The following is a 12,515-nucleotide window of genomic DNA, read 5'->3' as shown; positions in this document are numbered from 1 at the left end:
GCAACAATGTAACGTTGGCAGTTTTCAAATCGAGGCTGCATGATATTAAAAACGTGATTGATTCGCTCTACGGATTCAAATCCACTCAACGAATTTAAACAGAATCGCGATTCAGTCAAACAGCTCTCTCACACCTGAATCATTTGAAGAGATATTTTTTACCTTGCTAACATGAAACGGACATTTAAGGATCGAGAGTTAAATATTCTTTCTATGAGTTGAAACTCGTGAATCGTTTAGGGTGACAATGAGTGTTTTTACTCAAATACTGAAAAATCTATTGAAAGTTTTTTAAAACCAACAAAGCTCATATTTTCTATCGAATCTTGCATTTTTTATATTTAAATTGCTAGTTAACTAATTCATAATGGAATTGTTAATTTAATTGTAGTGTTGTTGATGATGTAAATTAAATATTAACGTAATATTCTTGTTTCATATTTTTAATGGAACAAAAATTGTTTATATTTACCCCGTAAAAGCATCGTGACTCTTTGAACAGAATAAAATCGTGACTTACACTTTAATGAATCGTGATTCACAAACAGTTCTTTCACGCCCTGAATCGTTTAGAACAGCTTTCTTTTCACTTGTAACTGAAATACGGGGCACCTTATTATACGGAAAACAAGGAGAACGCTGCAGGGGAATATTTTTTTTAGTATTTTCAACTAAACCTTTAAATATATCTTTAACGTATGCGGCGACGAAGCTGTTCAATATCTGCTTGCAGTGTTACCATAGTGACCTACTCAAAACAAAAATTAGCGTAGTTGCGTTGGTAAAAGCTAGACCAGTAGATGTTTTAATAGTTTATTAATTAGTAATGTAAGCACTCGTACAAACTCATAACTACAAAGCGGAAGTACAGAAAGTTAATAAGAGGTAAATGTCAGCGGTCAAGCGTGATATACTGTGTATAAGTGGATATATATATATATATATAATATTTATAATCAATATAATCGATTGAATCACCCAGACTAGTTGGGGCTTGTGCGTGGGGATGCGTATTAGGTCTTGTTCAGTGAGGTCTTGTTATGTCTTTTCAACTCACGCCCCTCCTCTTCTATGCATTGACCATAATCACAATGTTCTTGAGAACCACAAAATGTAGTATAATATAATGTAGTAAAATATGTAGGTCTATATATTTTCCACTCACCATATGATTGAAATAAATAATCATGCAGTATTTCAGAGCACTGATATTCAAATAACAGTATTCACAAGTGTGATATGTTTGTTAGATTGTCAATCTTGCATTTCTCAAAAAACAAACAAACAAAAAAAAAAAAACATGTAGTGTAATCATTTGCTTTAAACATTCACTTTCAAAGCTGTAAAGATTGTAAATAAATGCTGAACAAGTTAATGTATGGCTGAACTTAGAGCTTCCTGATGTGATCGGGTTTACTTTGCGTCCTCTACAGTTCATATTCCGGTGCAGCTGCTGGTCTTACAACTTCAAGTGTTGTTGTTGTAGATCAACGATTAACTTTTGGGAACTTTGGGACCACTGTGGCTCGATCTCGGCTCCGCTTAAAAGTCGAGAATTCATGGTTTAGCCTAATGCAATTAATTTGGGGCTGCTTGTTTTAAGTGCATGTGCATTTTTAGCGTGTGAATGCGCCTGCATGTGTCTGGAAACGTGTTTTTTTTGTTTGATTGCAGTCGCATCGAGTTTCTTAATTAAAAAGCAGCACTCGGATTCTTCGCAGTTTACTTCTATCAGAAAGGCGAAGGTGAAAGAAAGATGTCTTCTAAGATTCTTCTGACTAATCTACGAACGACTGCGAGCTTCTGCAAAACCCTGAAGTTTCCGCAGAGACCCCGGACTCCTTTCATTGCTTTTCAACAGAGTTGGTAAGGAACTATAAAAAAACATGCATATTTTATGATTTATCTGACAGAAGCTATCAGACACGAGGCAGACTGCTTCTTTTAGATCTGCTTTTGGCATTGTGTCTCCATATTCCTGGAAACTCGAAAATAACTCAGACTTCCGATGGACTGCATAATATCAGTTGCTGACTGTAGTGATTATGTAATGTTTTTTAACCATTTAACTGACAACGCAAAGCAGATGAATGTGTTATTTCTGTAGTGAGAAGAAGTAACAGTTTCTTCTGCTGAAAATCAAAACAAAAGACTTGTGGCAACTAATATGGTTAGTGGTTGAGTTTGTCGCCCAGCACCGCCTGTTTTAAATGCCTCCCTTATCTAACACTCACTTCTCGATTTTTTTTCCCCTAACACACACACACACACACACACACACACACACACACACACACACACACACACACACACACACACACACACACACAATCTAATATCTACATATATTGATTGACTAAATGATTTTATTTGTTTATATAATGACTATACAGATATGAAACAACATATTGGGAATAAATAATAACATAATTTTAATTTAATATAAATAAATATTTGGGTGAAATGTACTATTTGTGACCCTGGATCACAAAACCAGTTATGTTTATTCATTCATTCATTTTCTTTTTGGCTTAGTCCCTTAATTCATTAGGGGTCGCTACAGCGGAATGAACCGCCAACTTATCCAGCATATGTTTTATGCAGCGGATGTGCTTCCAGCCGCAACTCATTACTGGGAAACATCCATACACTCTCATTCACACACATACACTACGATCAATTTAGCTGACCCAATTCACCTATAGCGCATGTCTTTGGACTTGTGGGGGAAACTGGAGCACGTGGAGTAAACCCACGCGAACATGGGGAAATGCCAGCTCAGGCTCGAACTAGCGACCTTCATGCTGTGAGGCGATTGTGCTACCCACTGCGCCACCCTGACGCCCCACCAGTTATGTTGCACTGGAATATTTTAAGCCAGAAATACTTTATATGGGTGAAAACATATTTTTCTGTTATTACGAATATAATTAGAATATCAAGTGAAGATATTTTGTACATTTTTAACTGTAAATATGTCAAACTCTGTCAAACTCAAAATTTTTGATTGAGTTCATCATTTGGACAAATTTAAAAAGCAATTTTTGCAGTATATTTTAAAACCCCCGGATTATAGATATTAAAAGAGTACTAACAAGCATACATTAATACAGGGGTGTCCAAACTCGGTCCTGGGGGGCATGTTTCCTGGACAGTTTAGATCCAACCATAATCAAACTCACCTGAACCAGCTAATCAAGCTCTTGCTAGAAATACTAGAAACTTCCTGGCAGGTGTGTTAAAGCAAGTTGGAGCTAAACTGAGCAGGACTTCGGCCCTCCAGGATTGAGTTTGGACACCCCTGCATTAATAGAAAGATTGTTTATTAAGGTTTCATATGATGAATAAATCTCTGCTTGTGACTGGTTTTGTTCAGAGTCACATATACTAAATATACTAAGTCAGATATATGATAGTAATCTAAATATGAAACTAAAACTGCCAACAGGTGGCTGAAAATAGTTAGTTACTTAGCCTCACATTGTTCTAAACCTGCAATACCTTCTTTGCTGTTTACAAACAATAACTCCTTTATGATAATAAAATAATTTCATTAGTTTTGTTGTGTTTTATGTATTTTATTTTCCATTAAATATATCTCTGCATCTTATATAAACACACACTGTCTCCTTCTTGCCCCCTTTTTGTCTTCCAGTGCCATTCATGTAGATAATCCACCCAGCATCCCAGCCCTGACTACCAGCTATGTCCATGGCCTCTCTTCCCATTCACTGCAGTCTAGTACTGTGGACCAGTGTCTTCAAGCTACAGTTGAGCGTTACCCAGACCGTGAAGCTATGGTTTTTGTGCAGGACGGAATACGCAAGACCTTTGCTGAGTTTTACCAAGACGTGAGTATTTCTGCTTCTGGCTTTTCTAAAGAATACTGGTTGGCGAACCGACTCCCTTCAGTCATGGGAAAGAGGAAAACCACATTGTCAAAAGGGCAGTGTGTGGAATGAGGTGTCTTGGCCAAATCCTAAAATAATATCATTAAAAAAGTACACATTCCTAGGCAGGTTTTTATTAATCATGGCTAAAAATGCCTTTACCACAGATTCCATGTGAAACATGGAGTTAAAATAGCAAAATTTTGTTGCCATTTGTGTTCAACAGTCCTATTTGTTTGTGTAGGCTAGAGTGTGTTCTTTATATGGGTCAAAGATTAGAAGACCAATTTTGGTGTGTGCATTATATAAAATTTTCAAAGTGAATTTATATAGAATGTTATGCAAGTAGGCGACAGTGGCTCAATGGTTAGTACTTTCACCTCACAGCAAGAAGGTTGCTGGTTCGAGTCTCGACTAGGTCAGTTGGCATTTCTGTGTGAAGTTTGAATGTTCTCCCCGTGTTCGCATGGATTTCCTCCTGGTGCTCCGGTTTCCCCCACAGTCCAAAGACATGTGCTATTGGTGAATTGAATAAACTAAATTGTCCGTAGTGTATGAGTCTGTATATGGATGTTTCCCAGTACTGGGTTGCAGCTGGAAGGGCATTCGCTGTGTAAAACATATGCTGGATAAGTTGGTGGTTCATTCCAGTGTGGTGACCCCTAATGAATAAAGAGACTAAGCCAAAAGAAAATGAATGAAAGAATGAATGAATTTTGTGCAAGTAAAGTGTGTCATGTTTCATATAATGTCTGTAAAGAAAATTCTATTATGGGTAAATAACTTTCTCTCACTATACAGCTTAAGAGATATATTTAAGCATCACAATAACATGTAATGTAAATATAACACTGTAGTAATTCTGATCTGAGGGCTGTTGCATAAAATGACTCGAACAAACTCCGGGTTGCAGGTTTATAAAACCAAGCAACTCCTACCTGGTTAAGTTTGGGTGGTTTCACAACACTTGAAATAAACTTAAGTCTAGGTTTAACATAGAGTGTAAAATGGTTTAATGCAGAACAGAAAGGACACTTCGGCAATGGGAGTGGCTATATTGCATCTATAATGTAGATGCTGAGCGGTGCTATATATATGTATGTCACATTTCTCACTGCTGATTGATCCAGCTTTGTTTTGTGCTCTTTAACCAAATCGGGGTGGTCCGTCTCCCTCACTTTTAGAGACAGACCATTTAGAAATGGGTGATTAATAGTTATATGAACATATGATGTCATACAGCCGTCCCCCCAACATTTAAAATGTCCGCTACGCCCCTGCATTTTGGGGATGCACTGTGATATTTAAATGGTTGGTTGGCATTTTAGTAGATGTCCAAGTTATGATAATAATGCATGTTCTTAAAAGTACACATTATGTTCTTTGTGTGCAGAAAAACACATTCTAATGTACAGGGAGAGGGGAAGTTCAACTGTAATGCATACTTATAAACTACTTCTCATCTTTGACCTACAGTATATACATTAGGTTCATGAACCAAGAGGGTTGAATGTTTGACTGGATATAAAACATTTTCTGGGATTATCCTGCAATAATTTTGACCTTTCTTACCCATTAAATCACTGTGAGCATGACACTGAAGCTAAGATTTTGTTGTAATTGCCTGAAATGAGCAACCTAGCACAGATAGGTGCTTCACGTGTGGTTGCTCACTGGGTTAAAGTGTATCAATGTTGCAAGAAGTTAAATATTTACAGATTGCATAGCATAAATAAGGTTGAAACAAACCGGTGTCACTACACACATATTCAGTGTGGATACTCCAGTTTTTATAGAACAGTGTGTTTTATTTATTGATTTTTCTACAAGAAGAGCACATTAGCATTTTACCTTACCACAAATGTGTTTATTTTAAACCAGAATGACTGTCTCTGTTCTTGACAGAAATACAACCGTTCCCATCAAAACTCTGAATTTTGCTAAAACCATTGTCTTTCAATTATTAAGTAAATGAACTATGTGCTTCATTACAAAAAATGGAAGTAAATCATTTGAACAGTTTCATCTGTAAGTTTAGCGATATTAGCTGTAATCTCTGCAACTATGTTCGACAGTGGATTTGTGGGTTTGAGCTTGCATTAGTCGTTCGTCAGCCTCTTCATGGCTGGTAAACAGTGTTTTTTTACGTGGCGTATTTTCTGATTGCCTCAGAAAATAGTAATCAATGCTCATAATGTGGAATGCTCAGTCTGAGCGTGTGAAAATGTAACCTATTGAGAGCTTTGTAATGAAATATCACAATGTGACACTACCGCTTAACTGCACACAGCTTTCCTTCAAGCTGCCATTTTGTAACCTCCAATTTGAACAGTTTCAAGTTACAACGGGTCTGCTCACTTTTTTAAAAGTTAAGTCAAATTGTCACTCTTAAGACATTGGGTTTACTCACTTTTTTAAGTAAAGTAACTAATGACTTATTACAGTGTATGTGCGATAAGTGCCAAAGTGGTGATTTTATTAAATGCAGATCTGCAGGAGTGGGTGTCTTCCCTGATTTTCTTAGAAAATTCTCATTTTGTTATTTATTAGAAAATATGATGTGCTAATGTTGAACAATTGGAATGTCTTCTAGTGTAAAAATGTGGTATGTTTTGATTTCAGGTGGAGAAGGCTGCTGCGGGTCTGCTGGCGGCTGGGCTGAAGCGGGGCGATCGATTAGGGATGTGGGGACCGAATATCTATGAATGGGTACTGATGCAGTTCGCCACAGCTAAAGCAGGGATCATTTTGGTGAGTGCTTTTCATGGTTTTGACTTTGGTTTATCAATAATATTGCATTAGCTTGCTAAAGTGTATTGTGATTTAACAGGTTGCGGTGAACCCGGCTTATCAATTGCAGGAGGTAGAATATGCTCTGAGAAAGGTAAGTTAATGTTTATACATGCATGAAAGAACAACAAACTATCAATGTCCTGATGTCCTGATGGCTTTATTTGCTGTAGATTAAAAACTAGGTCGGATTTAAATAGAAGCCTCCATTTGTGTTTTAAGGTCTGTAATGAAGTTTCTGTGAATTATAAATTCAAAGTTAAGAAATTAAGTTAAACTTAGGCTACACGGTGGCTCAGTGGTTAGCACTGTCGCCTCACAGCAAGAAGGTGTCTGGTTCGAATCCCGGCTGGACTAGTTGGCATTTCTGTGTGGAGTTTGCTTGTTCTCCCCATGTTCGCGTGGGTTAATGAATGAATGAAGTTAAACTTATGAGAATTAAAGGAATAGTTCACCTAAAAGTGAAAATCCTGTCATCATAAACTCAACCTTCATGTTTCACAAACTTGTTGAGCACAAAAAGAAGTGTTAGAAAAATGCTGGGAACCTGTAACCATGACTTCCATAGTGTTTGTTTTTTCTACTATGGAAGGCAACAGTTACAGGTTTCTAACATTTTTCAGACAATCTTCTTTTGTATTCAGCAGAAAAAAAGAAACTCCTAAAGGGTGAGTAAAGTTTCATTTTTGGGTGAACTATCTCATTAAGATTGCATTATTGAGATACACAGTTGGACTCTAAGAAATAAAGTGTCCATTGTCAAAAATTAATGGGATAGTTCATCAGATAATGAACATTTTGTCCTAATTTAACCATTGTGTACTGTTTAAATTTACTTCAAGGAAAACCAGAAACAATCAAGAATGCATGATTATATGGTGTCATGGCTTTGCTATCAAAAAATGTCATTACAATGGAAGTCAATGCGGCAAAAACAGCCACAAACATAATGAAAGGGTAGCACATTTGCCCAGAGTGTATTGTTAAATTTTCAAAAATTGAGAGTTTTCAAAATAAGGTTTGTCATCAAAAATCATTCCATTTGCTAAAACAGTGAAAGTTCTGGCCAAATTAAGACTCGAAATCACCCCAGAGTGGATGAAAACATCCCTAACAGTACACAAAAGTTCATACCATCCCTGGTGTGTTTTGAGTGTTTTTTGAGTAGAATATTGAAGAAGTTTTTTAGCTGTAAACTTGGTCATTTTTGCCCTTTAGACTTTATAAAATGCAAGTCAGCAAGAGTCAAACATCATACAAAACTAAATGAAAATAGTAGATAAAATGTATTAATGTTCAGCTTCATTTGCACAGTGTTTGTTTAGCTACATAAGACCTTATTATAACACCTAAGAGCCCTGCACCTGAACGAACAGTCTTTACAAGAAGCTGAACATTAATGCCTTTTATCTACTCCATTGCCAAACAGTTCAGAGTGCATTTATGACAGTCTAAAACACAAGTTTTGTTTGTACTTAAAAAAAAAAAACCTTAAGTGCTGGTTGTCTTTGACTTGCACTTTATAAATCACTAAAGACAACATTCTCAGCTAAAAAAATGTTTAATATTCTATTGAAGAAACAATTAGCATCAATTTTTTATTTTGATTGAACTATTCCTTCAAGTCATGTTTGTAAGACAGATATACAGATGTAAAATCACATGAAGTAGCAAATATACAGAAGAACTTGTAAGAAATAGTCACAGTTCTGAGAAATTAAGTCAATATTTAGATATGTACAATCATACTGTGATATTTTAAGTAATAATTATAAGAAACAAGAGTGTGGTTGGCTTCATTTATACTCAAATAGTCAAGTTTTTCCAAATAGACAACCTTTGTGCACTATTAATGGTTGATGGCTTCTTTCAGGTGCAATGCAATGCAGTTGTTTGCCCAACTAAATTCAAATCCCAGCATTACTGTGACATGTTAAAGCAGCTTTGTCCAGAAATGGAGACCGCATCACCTGGAGGAATCAAGAGTTCAAGGTACCAGTGATGTAATAAAAGACAGATCTACAAAATCAATATTAAGGGCCAGAGGGTGATTGAGCTGCCATTTTGTTGTTTTTGTTTTCTTTTCAGACTACCAGACTTGCATACTGTGATCGTGACTGACAGTCAGCAGCCAGGATCTTTCCTTTTAAAAGATCTGATGCAGGCAGGAAGCAGCCAACACTATCAACAGCTACAGGACCTGCAGAAGAAACTTGTTTGCGACGATCCTATAAACATTCAGTTTACTTCGGTACTGATTCTATGCTTATTTTTTATTTGTATAAAGCTGAAGTGTGTCATTTCTGTGGCACTTTCACTAATAGATGTATGTTGCAAAAATTAAATGAAAATTGCAACCCAAACGCAGACAATTGGTTGAGGTAATGTTGTTGCTTTTGAGTGGATGGGACGAACAAAAAAGTTTTTCAGAGATGTTACCTTAGCAATGTTAGCTTTGCAAATGAAGCAATTTTTACATAAGGAAACTGCACACTTTAGCTTTATGTCTTGTACAGTCTAATGGAAAAAGAGCAGTTCATTCAAAGAATGAAAATTTGCAGACTAATTCCTCACCTTAAAGTGTTTACAAACTTTAAAGAGTCTCTTTATTCAGTTGAACACAAAGGAGATATTTTGAAGACTATTGGAAACCAGTGCCATTGGCGTCCATAGTAGAAAAACTAAAAATACTACGGAATTCAGTGGTTTCCAGTTTCAAACATTCCTCAAAATATCTTTTTTTGTGTTCAACTGAAAAAAAGAGACATATTAAATGGGTCAGGGAGGAGTGGGCTTGTATGTTGTAAATGTAAAATGTTTTACAGATTTGTTTATTTGGTGAATTGTTCCGTTAAAATAACATTAATTGGAACACCCTACATGTATTGGAACTGTGTTATATCTTTATGATTCTTAGGGAACTACTGGAAAGCCCAAAGGAGCCACTCTATCTCATCACAACATTGTGAACAATGCTTATTTCACCGGCATGCGCATTGGCTACAACTGGAGGGTGGGTGCTTGTGACCAACAAACAATGATAATACAGTGAAAGCAGTGTTTGATTCCATATAATGGTCTTTTATCTTGGAAAACTGATCTTTACATGATGCCATTTTCTCTAGTCTAAGAAGAAATTACTGTTCACAGAGGGTGTAATATAGCTATTTGTGAATGTGAACTATAAATGTAATTATTTATAAAAAAGAAAGAACAGATTTGATTTGTGAATTGCCTGAAACAAGTCATCTGTAATTTCAGCCATACTTCCTGCACAAACCTAATTAGTTTCGTAACAAATTTGCTTAATTCCAGCCTTTGGAATTCAGTTGGCCAATCACAACAGACTTCCTCATTTGACTAATCAGAAAGGCCAAAAAAAGGTCTGAGAGAATTGGATTCTTAAACGAATTGTTTAGACATTGTGAGAAAACAGCTGAGGCTGTAATGCATATTATGAGGACATTAAAATGTTTCTAATTAAATCTATTTAAATCATTATTTTTAGTATGTTTAATATGTATGTAACTATAATATGTTTGCAACTTCATTGTCTTTACAGAAAAATGTGCGGATATGCTTGCCGGTGCCCCTGTATCACTGTTTTGGCTCAGTGGGTGGTGGTGTAATCATGGCTTTGTATGGCACCACAGTGATTTTTCCATCAACCGGTTATGATGGACGTGCCAACCTGCAGGCAATAGAGAAAGAGAAGTATGCTATCATAAATTATGAAAGTGTTAATTAACCCTTTGAGATATCTATCTATATCTATCTATATCTATATATATATATATATATATATATATATATATATATATATATATATATATATATATATACATACACACACACACACACACACACACACGCACACACACACACACACACACACACACACACACACACACAAAACTAATTAATTTAGCAATTAATTTATGTGCAATAAAATGATAATAAAATTGATACAGGGAAAAGTATGGAAAGAAAGGCTGGTGTAAAAAGGTATGGAAAGCCCAGACAGCAGCTGAATTTTCTTACTAGTTAGAACGCAACCCACATTAGACACCAGTGTAAATTAATATTAGCTGCTTCAGTCTGAACACCTACATTACCAGGCTGATAAAGATGAAACCTGTTTGTGTTTTTACTGAAATCTGGGTCAATTCAATGTCAACAGCTCTATAAATATATTTTATATATATATAAATAATGACGTTTTCAACTTATTTTATCCACTGTGTGTGTATTTATATTCATATTCCTTTATAATTTATGAATTTGCGAAAGTTCACAACTGTCGCACACCTGTCCTTTGCCATAGAACAGAAGGATGATTCTTGGTACTTACTACAGATATATGAATATATATTTGATGGCAGCTAGCTCTCTGCAACTCTCACATGGCTGCCCACTGAAGCTAAGCTGGGCTGTGCCTGGTCAGCACCTGGATGGGAGACCATATGGGAAAACTAGGTTGCTGCCGGAAGTGGTGATAGTGAAAGATGTAGAGTGCACTCAACCTTTGGTCCGTGTAGGTCCTAACACCCCAGTATATTGATGGGGTCTCTATACTGCTCAGTGAGCGCCGTCGTTTGGATGAAATGTTAAACTAATGTCCTGACTCTCTGGTCATTAAAAATTCTAGGAAGTCCTTTGAAAAAGAGTAAGAGTTATCTCTGCTGTTTTGTGGTGTGCGGTCTGGCGCACTGTGGCTGCCTTCATCCAGATGAATGCTGCACACTGGTGGTGGATGAGGAGATTGCTCACAAAAATGTGTAGAGGGCTTTGAGCATCCAGAAAAGTGCAATATAAATGTTAGGAATTATTACACTATTATTATATTTTCATAACTAAATTACAAGAAAACATAAAGAGGACAGCAGTGTATAATTTAGATAATGTTTAAATGTCATAAATGATATGCCTAAACTAAATATATAAAATTTAATACGACTCATTTAATACCATTGACACAAACTGTTTACCCAGGTGTACTTTTGTCTACGGTACCCCCACTATGTTTATCGACATGCTCGGACAGCCAGACCTGGCCAAATTTGATTTGTCATCAGTGGAGGGTGGTGAGTCAATCAAATGTTTTTGTAAAATCTAAATGTATTGCTAAATGAAAGTTATCAATTAACTTGTACACATTTTTCAAGGAGTACATTGTGCACTTCCATCAGTATTTTGCTAAGATCTCGCTTTGTTTTCTGTCAGGTATTGCCGCTGGATCTCCTTGTCCTCCTGAGGTCATGCGTAAAATCTTAAATGTCATGGATATTAAGGAAATGGTGGTAAGTAGTCATATATAATAAAACATGATTGCAAATTCTCTGATAATGATTGTCCAAATCACTAGAGGGAGACAGAGATTTCCACATTACTGGTTTAGCAGCAGATTTGGCAATATTTTCTGTTATGAATTGAATGAGCTCATATAAAACCCACTCAGCACTCTGTTTATGGCACTTTTATTCTAGCTTTCATGAACACATTCATTCTCCTCTGAGAAAATAAATGTGTTTAGTTGACTTGCCGTGCATCTTACATTCCATACATCAAAATTATGTGATTTAAAAGACTAATTTGAATAAAATAATTTAAACAGTAATATTGAATATGTTTATAATAGCAGTTTTCTAGTTTAATATATGATTTATTTAGAAATGAAGTTTGTGCTTATGAGACATTTTTAATGATTATCAGTTAATATGCTGTTTATAAAGTTGTTGGAACTAATATATATTCTATGATGCATAATACAAACCTTTATTAGAAACACATATTTTTAAATATCTTTTGATCAATTAAATGCGTCTTTGATGAATA

The 12,515-nt window shown here is 35.8% G+C and overlaps 1 protein-coding gene across 1 annotated transcript in view; it reads left to right on the top strand.

The window, feature by feature from the left end:
• Positions 1–1,417: 1,417 nt before the first annotated feature.
• The window catches only part of acsf2 (acyl-CoA synthetase family member 2), a 37,236-nt gene continuing 26,138 nt past the window's right edge, over positions 1,418–12,515 (top strand). The window contains exons 1-10 of the mRNA XM_056469149.1: positions 1,418–1,866; positions 3,656–3,851; positions 6,513–6,641; positions 6,721–6,774; positions 8,554–8,672; positions 8,769–8,931; positions 9,598–9,693; positions 10,243–10,394; positions 11,673–11,764; positions 11,904–11,980. Of these exons, the coding sequence (XP_056325124.1) occupies positions 1,757–1,866; positions 3,656–3,851; positions 6,513–6,641; positions 6,721–6,774; positions 8,554–8,672; positions 8,769–8,931; positions 9,598–9,693; positions 10,243–10,394; positions 11,673–11,764; positions 11,904–11,980 (1,188 nt within the window). The 5' untranslated portion in view covers positions 1,418–1,756. The remainder of the gene's footprint in view (positions 1,867–3,655; positions 3,852–6,512; positions 6,642–6,720; positions 6,775–8,553; positions 8,673–8,768; positions 8,932–9,597; positions 9,694–10,242; positions 10,395–11,672; positions 11,765–11,903; positions 11,981–12,515) is intronic.

This window comes from Danio aesculapii, chromosome 12, assembly GCF_903798145.1.
Source record: "Danio aesculapii chromosome 12, fDanAes4.1, whole genome shotgun sequence".
Lineage (NCBI taxonomy): Eukaryota > Metazoa > Chordata > Actinopteri > Cypriniformes > Danionidae > Danio > Danio aesculapii.
The sequence above is the reverse complement of the archived record's forward strand: the minus strand, read 5'-3'. Positions and strand labels throughout refer to the sequence as shown.